At 42.5% G+C, this 15,565-nt stretch overlaps 1 protein-coding gene across 4 annotated transcripts in view; it reads right to left on the minus strand.

The window, feature by feature from the left end:
• Positions 1-201: 201 nt before the first annotated feature.
• Positions 202-15,565, minus strand: part of slc8a4a (solute carrier family 8 member 4a) — a gene marked incomplete at its 3' end in the record, with an annotated part of 33,496 nt that continues 18,132 nt past the window's right edge. Inside the window, exons 3-7 of one of the 4 annotated variants that reach the window (XM_083638610.1) lie at positions 4,621-4,727; positions 3,702-3,820; positions 3,098-3,197; positions 2,064-2,336; positions 202-581 (exon numbers count right to left, since the gene is read on the minus strand). In XM_083638610.1, coding sequence (XP_083494736.1) covers positions 202-581; positions 2,064-2,336; positions 3,098-3,197; positions 3,702-3,820; positions 4,621-4,727 — 979 coding nt within the window. Of the gene's footprint in view, positions 582-2,063; positions 2,337-3,097; positions 3,203-3,677; positions 3,821-4,620; positions 4,728-15,565 lie in introns of all 4 variants that reach the window. The other 3 variants (XM_083638609.1, XM_083638612.1, XM_083638611.1) reach the window with 3 other exon arrangements.

Raw genomic sequence — 15,565 nt, forward strand, 5'->3', positions numbered from 1 at the left:
GAAGAAGAAGAAGAAGAAGAAGAAGTGGACAGTAGCAAAGTTCAAAAGTTCAAAAGTCAACCAGATATTGTGCGGGTATCAAGAGTAAATAATGATACAAATATTTAGAAACGCTCAGGAAAATCGACAAAAACAGAGACAAAACACGGTGAATTAATCAAGTGTAAAAAGGAGGAGAGGAGCTGTCTCTTTCTCTCTCTCTCAGAAGCCAGGCACGTGGCAGTAGGCCTCCAGCGAGGCCAGCAGGATGTAGACGAACCACATGGACACGAAGAGGAAGAGGGTGAGGAGCTTGGCAGTCCGTGGGCCCCCCAGTTCCCCTCCCGCCACACCGGACCGGCGGCGATACAGCAGCACCAGCACGCCCAGCACCGCCATGACGGTGAACAGGGTGACAGAGAAGGCCAGCGAGCCCGGGTTCACGTGGAACGTCTTGCCCCTGGACCTCCAGTAGACCGAGGCGATGGTCCACGCCACCCCAATGCCCAGGAACACGTTCACCGCGTTGCTGCCCGTCACGTTCCCGATGGAGGCGTCGGCATACTGGTCCTGGATGGCTGCCACTTTGCTAGCAAATGTGTCTGTGGTAATACAGAGAAGAGAGGCACGAGGCAAAACATGAGAAACTGAAATGCGACTCTTGTTGTATGTGGAAATCAGGTTTTCACAGGTGTCAGTCACGTAAACCTTCCATTTTGTGTCTCGTGCTCCACCACTTGTGGTTTCACCTAACAGTTTTCAGTGTTTTCAAATTCCCTAAATTGAGTCCCCCCCCCACCCTTTAAAGGAAGGAGTTGAACAAAAATAAATGTAAAAATGTATTATTTTCACATTTTAAGATATTGTGCTAAAAATGTGTTTGTGGCAAGAGGCATTTTCAAAAACTTGTTTTATAAGACATTAAACCAATGCAAATGCCACTGTCAGTCACTTTCTAAAACACAGACGAGTGACTTAACCACAACAAATGTAGATAACTAGAATGACTGCACCATGGGTATATGCCTCCGCCAACAAGTGAGCAGTTGACATCCATGTCTGTCCAGACTTTGACGTTTGAGCCAAATGTGAAGAAATTCCGCCAAGGCGTTACTGAGATATCGCGTTAACGAGCTTGAAAATGGCATTTGTGAGGTCACAGTGACCTTGACCTTTGACCACCAAAATGTAATCAGTTAATCCTTGAGTCCAAGTGGACGTTTGGGCCAAATATGACGTAATTCCGTCAAGGTGTTCCTGAGATATCGCATTAACGAGCTTGAAAATGGCGTTCGTGAGGTCACAGTGACCTTGAACTTTGACCTTTGACCACCAAAATCGAATCAGTTCATCCTTGAGTGGATGTTTGAGGTAAATTTGATGAAATGTCATCAAGGCGTTCCTGAGATATCGCGCTAACGAACATCGGACGGACGGACGGACGTACAGTACGTATGGACCGGTATGGACGGACGGACGGACGGACGGACGGACGGACGGAACCATAATGACTCCAGCTCGGCTATCGCCGGCGGAGGCATAAAAAGCTTCAGAGCATCTCTGCCCACCAAAATAAATTGTATTGATAATGATCCTAAGCATAATGGGATATCTACCAGCTGCACATTAGCCATTAAGATGAGGATAAGGATACTGCAACTCCCTCAGGATTTATGGAGGGCAATTACCAACAAAACTTCTGACATAAGCCAAGCGGAAAGATTTAGCGGCCTACAGGACAATGGTGGGTACTCACCATATGTGGCAAAATAGGCAGAGAGTGGGATACTAAAATATCTAGGCTTCACTACAAAAAGCATATTGAATATGGATTGAGAGTCACATGTGTGTTGTTTCTCTGTGGCAGAAAAACCTGTTCAGAAAACAGTGAAATAGGACTACAATTAGGCAACAGAAAAATAACAAATAAAATATGTTTTTCCTTTACAGCTGTAAAGACGACTGTGGAGAAAGAGGATCTGATGAGTTGTCACTATTACAGAGGCAACTTCAGAGGTAGCACAACTTCCAAGAGACAAAACACTGACATTATAAAGAGAGCTGATAGATGGCCAGACACCCACCTGGAACAGAAGTGCCAAGGGCCACAAACACCACAGCAGTGACTGAGTCTTTGAGGCCCACCGTGCAGCCGAAATGCGAGGCTAAGTCACCGGTCACAGCTGTCAGAACGCCAATGAGGGAAATGGACACAAAGAAGCAGGCCCAGCCGTTCCAGTACTCGGTGGGCGGCACGAACGCAAAAAGAACCTTCCAGAAAACAGTGAGGAAGTGCATAATGTAATCAAAGCAGGACGGCAAACGTTCCTCCCCACTCTCCTCCTCATCGTCATCACCTGGCAAAGGAAGAGGAAAGGGGCATGAAGATAATCTACTACCATCTACTGTAGGCTTACTTTCAGTTTATATATATGATGTGCATGCAAACTTAAATGAGTTCAGCGAGAGAGAGAGAGAGAGAGAGAGAGAGAGAGAGAGAAGGGAGAGAGAGAGAGAGAAGGGAGAGAATATTCAGAAAATGACACAATACTATTTTGCAATGCAGCTCTTCGTTTGCAGATCTAAGAGGTTCAGAGTGGCTTTTGAAAGGGCAAGATGAAGAGGGCTCACCATACTGCCTACATCTACATCAATTCTTCACATCAAGTTCATTGTTCAGGCAGCGGAGGCCAATTAGTTTTTAGGGTCGGCCAGATGAAGAATTCACCATGTCATGCATTTTTTAATACAGAGACTAGCCTCAAAGGATGCGCTTCTCAAAATAAGCACAGCATCGCCAACATATATAAAAACAGGCTTAAAGGATTCAAGTTCACTTTCAAGCTCATGAGCAAACAGCATTGTAGCAGTGAAGCCAACAAGAGGAGCCCCTATTTTAATATTCAATAAAATGTCTATTTTTGCTTGGGCTATTTTTGTTTGAATTCAGCAGTGTGAAACTGGAAGCATTGCATTTGTGAGGCATAAAAAACAACATTGTGCAGAACTGTCAGGCTGGACAGAAGCAGCTGGTGGGCTGATCTAGCCTGCAGGCTTGTCTCCCACAGGTCTGGCTGTGAGGGGGAGTCACTTCAGGAGTGCTGTGCATGGGACTCACCTGCACTGACAGTGACGGCACTGACAAACTGCTCTCTCCAGCTGCTGCTCCCCACCACCAGAGCCAGGTTGGTCTTCTTGATCAGCTTGTCCACTGTGTTCTTCGGTGGCAAAGAAAGACAGCGAAAGCAAAATGAACACGACAATCAGCCCATCATTCATGCCCATCTTTGAGTAAGCCAAATGAACAACAATTTGACCTACTGTCAAATTGTTTGGAAAGTGTCAAGAATTCGGAGTAGAAAGAATTCTGACTTTGTACTCAGAATTCTGAGATTTTTTTTTTTTTTTTTTTACATGGCCCTAATCCTCATTCTGCAGACCTCACTATACAGTCTGGCCTAATTTTATTCAAAGCTATGGTGCCCTGTGTGTTGGCATGCTGTTCCTACAGTACTGCATACTGCCTTTAAAAGGGTGTAAGGGTTGTCTATCTGTTACAGTCTCTCCCAAACCCAGTGAGCCACTGTGTCAAGAGCAAGTGGCTCTTGTCAGAATGAATGAAACACTGACATTCAGCAGCCCCCGTTAGCTAAGCTGCTCCAAAACATGTTCAAGTCAGTGTGACAGGTGAAGGTGACACTGTCTGCTTGTGTTTGAGTTACCTTGAATTCATATGATTCCTCAATGACAACCTCCAGCTTGGTGTGCTCTCCCAGAACAGGGCAGCCCATCTTCGCCACGTCCTCCAGTCCCACCTCTTTCTTGTTGTCATTAGTATCTCCTGGGCATAAAAAGGCAGCTAATATTATTCTATATAGGGGATACATCCTAATATCCCTATATCAGCTAATATGATTCTCCATGGGCATATGGGGAGTTGAGTGTTGAGATGTGCACAGTATGGGTTCGTTTTGAGTCATCATAAGATGTTTGCTTAAAAAAGTTAATTTTTGAGGACAGAATTATTTATGTTTTTCAAATATTGCCTGATGAAGCTTTTTACACATTTATATAGCCTATAGCTTTTTGGATTGAAAGTACCCTTACAAGTACTGATATAAATGCAATATTGAACATACAGAATACCAAATTTGGACCCAGTCATGTTATTTTCTTCTTTTGCAATGGTGCCACATTTTTAAGGATAATCCAAATGCACAGAAGACATTACAGTGCATTTTCTAAACAAGAGTAAAAATGTATGTGCGGAGAAATAAACTAACCATAAATAACAATGAATGTGCAGCAATAACAACTTGACACCGCAAGTATAAAACCTGTCCATGAGATGGACCGAAGAGACAAACCCTTTCCACATTCCACATTCAGTCTTTCCATTTAATGAGAGGAGATCAAAGTGATCAATCTCACCAACCTTGAAATTAGCCCCGAGTTCAGAGGCCCTTTATGAATATAAACCACCTGAGCAAGCAGCCAGCTCCGTTCCAAGAATTTAAATAAAACATGAACCAGAGCAAATGCAAAGCAAACTCACTTGATACCACGTCGTGTGATGAGGAAGAGTCACACACACTGCTGCTGACATGACAGTGGTACCATACGGCCGTGTGGTTTACTCACCGTGTTTCTGTCCCACCTCCAGCAGAATAGGCTCCTCTAACACAATAGTGAAAGTCTTGTTCTTCTCGTACTCCTCATCGTCGATGATCTTCACGTCCAGCAGCTTCCTACAGGCAGGAGGGTCAGAGCAGAGAATCAAATGGACTGAAATAGACAGTGCGTGGAATGGAGAGAATAAAGGTAGAAGCAAAGACAGGATGAGAGATGGTGTTATTGTTATTTCCTTGACTTGATCATGTGTACGTACGTACGTGTGTGTGTGTGTGTGTGTGTGTGTGTGTGTGTGTGTGTGTGTGTGTGTGTGTGTGTGTGTGTGTGTGTGTGTGTGTGTGTGTGTGTGTGTGTGTGTGTGTGTGTGCGTGTGTGGGTGTGTGCGTGTGTGTGTGTGTGTGTGTGTGTGTGTGTGTGTGTGCCTGTCTCTGCCTACATATTCAATTTGAGGAGCTGGGAGCACATTTGCTGACTGTCTGGCTTGTGCTGAGATAAGAATAGCTGACAGTTTTCACTAGCCCTGTCAACATCAAGTTAACCTGCTGGCTGCTGTCGCATGGGTTACTCTCCCATCACACAATGGGAACCAACAAACTATGATTTTTATTTATATTTTTGTCATATCTCACAGGTGCTTTTAATGGTTGTTTCTTACGGTACAGTAGTTTATTCTTGGGGGGCCCCAGGGACCTGTGACGGTAGTCTATTGTATGTTCAAATATGATGGTAGGGACAGGATGAGGGTTAAATATTCTAATGAAAAATACTTCAGCCAAGTGGTGGCCTACCTGAATATGATCACATCATGAATGATGAAACAGGTGTTAGATACAGTGAGAGGATGGCAGCTCTACCTCTTCTACTGTATATGCTATCAGCTTTAGTACAGAACATCTGAGCAATTACTTTCTTAACACCCCACAAGAGGGCGAGCTCCATCTACACCAAAAACATGACAAGAGAAATCAGATGAAATAGCTTCTACACCTCCCACTCACATCAAAACAATTCACATCAAAGCTATTCACATAGGGTCAAATAAGTTGCTATGTCACGGTCAATTCATTGATATGGTGGCAGGCAGTTAAGCCCCACTCATTTAGCACTCCAAACAGGTAAAATACAAACTCTAAGAATGATAGATAAATACCGTTTTAATATACTGTATTAAAATATGAGACACTGCACATGTGGCTGTGGCGTCTCATTGTAAACGACATGCTTGCTGCAGCCCTCTACATTCTCCCACACTGTCACACTGTCTTTCTCTCCCTCTCTCTCCCCATCTCCCTAATGATATGTGGGTGGCTGTCTATTTCTGTCTACACATATACTCACAGGATTGAACACACGCAGGCTGTGCTTTTGCAAGCAGAATAAAATAAGCTTATTATAAACATTTACTGGTACGTCAATGACTGACTAATGCTAGAGAAAGTCTTGCCAATATGAGCGAGGACAACTGCAACGTATGCTTCTTATAATAGAAAAGAATGCTAAAATAGTCTTTTGAGTTTATAAAAAAAAAGCCAATGTTTGATTTTCATGTTAAAACTAAATTAATTTATTTAGAAGCATCGAGGAGGGACCTGAAAATAAATTCATGATTCACCTTATTCCCATGGCAGCCATTTTAAACGTATGGCACCCTGCGGTTTCAAACTGTCTACTCAAGTGAGCAGTCTACATCCATGTCTGTCCAGACTCATAGAAGCACAAATACCTTGAAGCCCACAGCGCAGTGGTGTGGCCATACAGCCTATGGCACTTTAGGCAATGTTTGGGACTACCTCAACAACACGGCTAATCGTTTTCAACATGGGAAATGGTCCTACCCCTACTCCAAAAACCACCCACATCCCCCCAACGACTCCCCCTGACCACCCCTCGAACTCCGATTCTCTACGACCTTCCTATAGGTTGAGGCCACGTCTCGTCATAGACGCTGGGTTAGCTGGCTCAGCCTGGCTGGGGGCGTGGTCACGGTGGGGTAAAAACTCCCGTTCTATCCATTCAGCAAAGTCAGAATTTAGCTGATAACCCAGCCCAGGCAGACACGATCGGGGATTTAACCACCGCAGTAAACGCACATCTGAGCAGACGTCTTGTGTTCTGCTCTAGAACCCCCAAACCTGTAGTTTAGAGCCGCAGCACTGTCTTTTGGTGAGTCAGCCTATGAGATACAGTATATGGAAGGTCTTACCCCACTCGCGCGCCAGCCGTTTAACATTTTGTGGGCGTTCCCAGACATGCGGACTGTCTCTATCCCTAGCTACAGCCAATTTTCCCTAGCACAGCCCCCTTACTGATCACGCTCCATCCCACCACCTACATCCCCCTAGACATTCCCCCCACCCACCCCTCAAATCCCTACTCTCTAGGACCTTCATATCGCCTAGCTACAGCCCCTTTTCCCCAGCCCCACCCCCTCCCACCACCCACATCCCCTTAGCCACTCTCTCTAGCCACCCCTCAAAATGCGGCCCTCTACAACCGCCTCTACGGCCAATTTTCCCTAGCTCCGCCCCTTTCCCTCACCATGCCCCCTCCCACCACCCACACCCCCTAGCCTCTCCCCCTAACCACCCCTCAAATTCCTACTCTCTACGACCTTCCTATCTACCTTCTTATCCCTAGCTATGGACCCTTTTACATAGCCCCCCCCCTTCCTTGAGGGAACAGACCGACATGCGGCCACAGTGACCTTGAACTTTTACCTTTGTCCACCAAAATCTACCCAGTTCATCCTTGAGTCCAGGTGGATGTTTGAGTCAAATTTGAAGAAATTCCCTCAAGGCGTTCCTGAGAGATCACATTAACGAGCATGAAATGGGCAGTCATGAGGTCACAGTGACCTTGAACTTTGACCTTTGACCACCAACATTTAATCAGTTCATCCTTGAGTCCAAATTGATGTTTGGGGTAAATTTTAAGAAATTCTGCTATTGCTTCATCATTTCATTCCAGATCAACTTTTTTATGGCTACTTTGTTATCTTTCTCATTTCCCTGAATGCGAGTGTGGTAACAGGTGTGAATTTAGCTTGAAGTTCGCTATTCATCAGCTAGCTTTCTTTTTAAGAGAGAGAGGAAGACGGAGCCACAATCTGTCACAATCTTGACTAAGACCTGTTAGTGTCGTCACCAGGCTGCTTATAGACCATCATAAAAGTGCAATATAGGCAGTTTAAAATAAACATCAACGTTTCTCACCCTTTAATGGATTCACGTCAAACCATCTCTAATTTGTCTATAAAAGGGGTTTTCAAAATGGGAGGCGGGCCTCCAAACAGTTTCAGGGGAGGCTCAGTGAATGGCAGTGAAAAAGTATTACATTAGTTATTACATAAGTCATCAAAAAGAGGTCACATAGAATATCCTAAATGTGCGTGATTTCGTTAAAGAGAGATACTGTACAGTCATTTTGGGGGGGTTTACAGTTTTTCCCACTTTCCCAGAGTCAGAAACAAATACATGCCTTCAGATAGACCTTTTTATTTGTGTATTTGGTGTAATGTTGAGTATGTCAACAGCAATATCAGGCTAACTTGGCTCAATTGTTGAGTGGCAATGGGATCAAATAACATAATCATGGTGGGGGAGGCCGAGGGGGGCTTTGTCCAAGCATTTGAGGGGAGGCCCAGAGTCTCAGACTTTGAAAACCCCAGGTTTATAATATTCCTCCCCAACATTCACAGTTACTGGAGTTTTATATTCGTTATAGCAGCTAGTGACTAGTTGACGTAGCTCTAATGTCAGTAGCTCTGTGATAGCATCTTAGTTCTTAGATTAGGCTTTTTCCTACACAGACGAAGATGAACCAATGTGTTACAAGTCAAAAGTAAAACAAAACAAAACATACGATTATGATGTGGCCACCTCACCAACTTTCACAGTCATTAGTTTTCCAAAAGAGACCTTTTCTTAATTGTGTTAAAAGAAATCCCCTCAAACAGTCTCAGTGTAGTAGGCCTACATATAGGATTTGCACACAGGTGAGGAAAATGTTACGTTCTATAATATTTAAATATCATCGACCATACTGTATAGCTCGGCCTGCCAGCGATCTGAAAAGAGGCAAGATTGCCAAAACTCATGTCCTATCTTTGGAAATTGATTATATAATTAATTGTTGTAGCGATTTCATGTGAATTAAGGCACTAAAATGGGTTACATCGTATGTCTCAGAAAGGCAGTTCTGAGATGGGTAGCTCCAAGAATGTATGCAAGTATGAAAACACAAATGTTTTGGCCTGCAAATGTAGTTCTAACGTAAGTTCAGTCAGGAAGACTATAATTTGCACTTTACACTTCCTCAGTTCACTTCTTATTTTCTCCACCCCTTCAAATCTGCTCACATGCTCAACTTCTGGGCTTCAATTGAATAATCAGCTGTTTGCCGCCTGGTCTCTATAGACGGGTTTTTTGTATACAAACATTAGTGGGTGCGTGCGCGCGCAGGGACAGAGGATGACGAGAAACGCATCGAGCTGATCACCCATTGGTTCAACACAGGTGCATCACAAACCCACAGTGAAGTGTAGAAACTTCAATTTTATATCTATTCCAAGCTGTCACTCTACATTTTACATAAATACCACCTGTAATGCCTACATTAACAATAAAATAAGTAATCTGAAGGGCTGGGTCATTTGAGCAGTTTGTGTGGGTGGCGCTAACGCATGTTTTAATTGGTTTACAAACCGCTGTTAAACAAAACTGTAGAAGAAGAAAAGCAGCAGTGAGTGTGCCGTCGGGGGTGTTCGACTTGTTGATGCCTCGCCTGACTGCGCTCGGCTGCTCTCCTCTGCTTTCCAGGCGAGGCGGCAGTCAACTCAAACGAGTGTGTGGAGCATACAGTCTATGGTATGGAGTGGCTTTCTACCCCGGTGATGCGCGCGCATTTATGAGATGACGTTGCACAGAAGCCCGTCTATTATCCAATAGCATAGCGTCACATCACCTCTCACCCCACACACCTCCATTGTAAGCCTATCACATTGCTTTTCACCCCTCATCGTAAGCCTATCACATGGCTGTTGTCCTATTAAATATGCTTGTTTCTATCCATTCAGCCTCCCAACCTTGCTGCTGACAGTCTCGCACCCTCCACCTCCCCTTCTCCACCCAGTTTTCACAGACCCATCAGATTCTTCAGTCTGAAGAGTCTCATCAGTTTCAGAAGGAGAGGCATCACCATCACCACCACCAGTATCTAGACTCTACAGGGGCATCTATCTGGCTTCTGCTCATGGCTGATGCAGCTCTATCTCAATATCTCCCTGTGGTGTCTAAGCGCCAAAGATTATTAACAATACCTAATTCTCATCATATTTTCTGTAAATCATCATTCATTCACTATTGTAATAAATATTATTTTATTCATTCTCTGGTATCTAGTCTCTCCTGATTGAACTGATACCGTTTAAAGAAACATTTAATCCACCAGAGTACAGCAGCAGGGTTGTCGGGAGGCAGGTAGCTACACTGCACAATTTACATGCTCAATTATGAATTTTAGAGAATGGTAAATGGACTGCATTTATATAGCGCTTTTATCCAAAGCGCTTTACAATGTGCCTACATTCATCCATTCACACACCGAAGGCGACCAGCTGCCACGCAGGGTGCTGGCACAGCCATCGGGAGCAATTTGGGGTTCAGTGTCTTGCCCAAGGACACTTTGACATGCGGACTGGAGGAACCGGGGATCGAACCACTGACCTTCTGGTTAGTGGACGACCTGCTCTACCTCCTGAGCCACAGCTGCAGCCACAGCCACAGCCGCTCCCAAGAGCAAATAAAACAAAACAAACAAATACAAGTATTCCCTTCAAGTAGGTATCCTATTTTTAAAGAAAGTACTGTAACTGTATTCAGAATACCACCTATTTAAACTGTCACTGTAATAGAATACAATTAGGCTACTCATATTTTGTATTTTAAATACTGTATTCTGAATACAGAATACATACAGAATACTGAATACATACATGTACTTCCCAACCCTGGATACACATCATACAAACACTGGGAGTCGGGCAAATATTGACCATGTCAACAGATTCCCACTGAAAAGCATAGCCTACTGGAGGTGTTGGTACTGTAACTGGCAGCATGAGTAGCATATCCTACTCGAGGTGTTGGTAATGTAACTGGCAGCATGAGTAGCATATCCTACTCAAAGTGTTACTGTAACTGGCAGCATGAGTGGAATAGCCTACTCGAGGTGTTGGTGCTGTAACTGGCAGCATGAGTAGCATATCCTACTCGAGGTGTTACTGTAACTGGCAGCATGAGTAGCATATCCTACTCGAGGTGTTGGTACTGTAACTGGCAGCATGAGTAGAATAGCCTACTCGAGGTCAGAGATGGGCAGTATTTGAAATACTTGTATTTGAAATACGTATTTCAACTACTTTTTTGTATTTTGTAATTTGTATTTGGCTGGGCAGAGAAAAATGAGATGTAATTTGTATCAAGATACTTTCAGATCTTGTATTTTGTGTATTTCAAATACATAAAATACATTTTTCTTTTTATTCTCAAATCGACACATGTAAACATTGACACAGGTTTAAACTAAAGATGGAGAAATTAGTTGTACTAAAAACAACTAAGTGAACTAAACTGAAACCTGATATGAATAAACAGAGAAATTACTTGTACTAAAAAACAACTAACTGGACTGAACTGAAACCTGATTTGAATAGGAGAAATTAGTTGTACTAAAAACAACTAAGTGAACTAAACTGAACTGAAACCTGATATGAAAAGATGGAGAAATAAGGTGTATTGAAAAACAACTAACTGAACTGAAACCTGATGTGAAAAGATGGAGAAATTAGTTGTACTAAAAACAACTAAGTGAACTAAACTGAAACCTGATATGAATAAACAGAGAAATTACTTGTACTAAAAAAACAACTAACTGGACTGAACTGAAACCTGATTTGAATAGGAGAAATTAGTTGTACTAAAAACAACTAAGTGAACTAAACTGAACTGAAACCTGATATGAAAAGATGGAGAAATAAGGTGTATTGAAAAACAACTACAGTAACTGAACTGAAACCTGATGTGAAAAGATGGAGAAATTAGTTGTACTAAAAACAACTAAGTGAACTAAACTGAAACCTGATATGAATAGATGGAGAAATAAGTTGAAAAAACAACTAACTGAACTAAACTGATACCTGATATGATTCAGAATAGATAGAGAAATAAGTTGTACTGAAAAACAACTAACTGAACTAAACTGAAAGCTGATATGATTCAGAATAGATTGAGAAAGAAGTTGTATTGAAAAACTAACTAACTGAACTAAACTGAAACCTGATGTGAATAGCTAAAGAAATAAGTTGTACTGGAAAAAAACAACTAACTGAACTATACTAAAACCTGATATGAATAGATTGAGAAATAAGTTGTACTGAAAAAAAACCTAACTGAACTAAACTGAAACCTGATTTGAATAGGAGAAATTAGTTGTACTGAAAAACAACTAACTGTCATAAACCTGATTTGAATAGATGGAGAAATTAGTTATACTGAAAAACTATAACTGAACACCAAAGTACCCTAATGAAAATCAAAAATGTCTTTCTGTTGCTACAAGGATGTCTGAGCTTCACTGTGCATAATGATGGCTGTGCAGATTTTGACACTAGAATGGTGTTACCACTGCTGATAGTGGAAAGTTGTATTCAGTGAGTGATTGTTCTTTAGTAATTATGTTCTAGATAGCCAGGTTGTTTTGGATTTTGTTTATGAAGCAGAAGGAGGGGAAGTCATTTTAAGGATGTAAGGATTTGAACAAGAGTCCAATTTCATGGAAGGCCTTTTTTGTTTGAGATGCAGTTTCTCATCGTTCCTCTCACCGATTCACAATTTCACAACCTTAGACAGGATGTGCATCAGGGCATTCAATTCCTGAAATGTAACCTTTTCTAGTTGTATAAATATGTTTGCACGTTAAATAAATACTGTGACGACAAGTTACTGACATGGTGGTGAATGTGAAGTTGTTTAAAGGGGACCTACTATGCCTTTTACCTATTTCAGTTATTTATATATTGTGTTATGATGTCAGATATCTATGGCTAAACATAGTCAAAGTTCCAAAACTTGAGGTTAACATGCAGAAATGCTGCCTTTAAGTCAAAAGCCCTCACAGAAGGTGATTAACAGCTGAGCTGAAGGAGAAATTAGTTCTACTGAAAAACAACTAAAACTAAAATGGAAGAACTGCAGTGTGTTAGGGAGTACACATACTGTGACAGAGGACTAAAGAGAGGATTTACTGTCTAAGGAAACCAGAAAATGTCACTTTTGAATAGCTGAAATCAGAGAATTAGGAAATTTTCCTTAAAGAAATGTCTCTAAATGATTAATAGATCATCAAAATAGGCAATTAATTTAATATTTGGCAATTCATCTATGAATTGACTAATCGTTGCAGCTCTTTATAAGTTTTTATAAAATGTATTTTCATGTATTTTCAAAATACAAAATACGTATTTGTATCTCAAATACATTTTCAGACAGGTATTTTGTATTTGTATTGTGATACATTTTTTGAGCAAGTATTTGTAATTTGTATCAAAATACTTTATGATGTATTTTCGCCCAACTGTGCTCGAGGTGTTACTGTAACTGGCAGCATGAGTAGAATAGCCTACTCGAGGTGTTACTGTAACTGGCAGCATGAGTAGAATATCCTACTCGAGGTGTTGGTACTGTAGCTGGCAGCATGAGTAGAATAGCCTACTCGAGGTGGTACTGTAACTGGCAGCATGAGTAGAATAGCCTACTCGAGGTGTTACTGTAACTGGCAGCATGAGTAGCATATCGTACTCGAGGTGTTGGTACTATAACTGGCAGCATGAGTAGCATATCCTACTCGAGGTGTTACTGTAACTGGCAGCATGAGTCGAATAGCCTACTTGAGGTGTTACTGTAACTGGCAGCATGAGTAGAATAGCCTACTCGAGGTGTTACTGTAACTGGCAGCATGAGTAGCATATCGTACTCGAGGTGTTGGTACTATAACTGGCAGCATGAGTAGCATATCCTACTCGAGGTGTTACTGTAACTGGCAGCATGAGTCGAATAGCCTACTTGAGGTGTTACTGTAACTGGCAGCATGAGTAGAATAGCCTACTCGAGGTGTTACTGTAACTGGCAGCATGAGTAGCATATCCTACTCGAGGTGTTACTGTAACTGGCAGCATGAGTCGAATAGCCTACTTGAGGTGTTACTGTAACTGGCAGCATGAGTAGAATAGCCTACTCGAGGTGTTACTGTAACTGGCAGCATGAGTCGAATAGCCTACTTGAGGTGTTACTGTAACTGGCAGCATGAGTAGAATAGCCTACTCGAGGTGTTACTGTAACTGGCAGCATGAGTCGAATAGCCTACTTGAGGTATTACTGTAACTGGCAGCATGAGTAGCATATCCTACTCGAGGTGTTACTGTAACTGGCAGCATGAGTCGAATAGCCTACTTGAGGTGTTACTGTAACTGGCAGCATGAGTAGAATAGCCTACTCGAGGTGTTACTGTAACTGGCAGCATGAGTAGCATATCCTACTCGAGGTGTTACTGTAACTGGCAGCATGAGTAGAATATCCTACTCGAGGTGTTACTGTAACTGGCAGCATGAGTAGCATATCCTACTCGAGGTGTTACTGTAACTGGCAGCATGAGTAGAATAGCCTACTCGAGGTGTTACTGTAACTGGCAGCATGAGTAGCATAGCCTACTCGAGGTGTTACTGTAACTGGCAGCATGAGTAGCATAGCCTACTCGAGGTGTTACTGTAACTGGCAGCATGAGTTTGTGATCTCAGAATGACATGGATGCGTGCTAACTTCCTGAACTTGAATGAGAGCAAGACCGAGATCATCAAAATGCGGCTGCTCAACTCCTAACAGGCAGCAAGAAGTGAGACCACTTTGTTTAAATCTCTGCTCAAGACGTACCTTTTCTCCCTGGCCTTCGTCACTTTGTTTTTTATTACTTGTATTTGCCCGCATTGTACTGCACCTTGCTCTGTAGCAGTGTATTCTGTACTACTCGTTTTCTTCTATATTTTAGTGTTTTATCGGTGAAGCACTTTGGCTGGCTTTTGTCGTTGTAAATGTGCTCTATAAATAAAGTGGACTTGACTTGACTTGACATTGCCCACTACATGTGTGCAGTAGAAATGAAACTGTGGCAACTCGCACATTAATTGGAAACACAAGATTTTGGAGCACCGCTGAAAAGTCAAGCTAGCCCATATAGCACCAGCAAGAGCGAATCTCTGGAGCCGCTGGCGCTGTCCTCACTTTTGTGTTGGAGTCAGTAGCCTATAGTTGTATTTATAGGTAGGGAATAAGGTCCATATAGCAACACCCATTTCCGCACTCCAAACCACATTGTGCAGGTTGGTAGAATGCAAGCCAACAGGCACAGTCACACTGCATGAAGACTGTAACTCATCAAAAGTATTACATTCTGTGCTGGGGTAAATTGGCCATCTCTGCTCCTGCGTAGGCTCTATCACTGGGATACATTTTCTTTAAGGCCATGCGGGTAACATTCAGTGTTATTGCATCGATATAATGTGGAGGATTGTCTGAAGTCCCAAGATTAATTTCTGTTTATGATCTCTGAAGCTCCAACTGAGAGGAGCCTAATCTGCTCCCTGTGAGGAGCAGACTGCACAGCAATTTAACAAGCTTCACAGGCTCAAAACAGTTGTTAGGGTAAAAGAAGGTAAAACTATGGAAAGTGAAATTGGCAGTGCTTTGATTAAGATATGTTTTTCTTGTCTCCCTCTTGCTTTCTCCCTCCCACTTTCTCTCCCTGTTTTTGCCCTCTCACCTTTTCTGTGATTGCCTGTAATACAATGTTCTCTGTCTGCCTGCCGCTGTCTCAGCTCCACCTTGCAAAAGAGACCATTGATGTA

The sequence above is a fragment of the Poromitra crassiceps genome (assembly GCF_964638095.1).
Source record: "Poromitra crassiceps genome assembly, chromosome: 1".
In the NCBI taxonomy this organism is placed as follows: Eukaryota; Metazoa; Chordata; class Actinopteri; order Beryciformes; family Melamphaidae; genus Poromitra; species Poromitra crassiceps.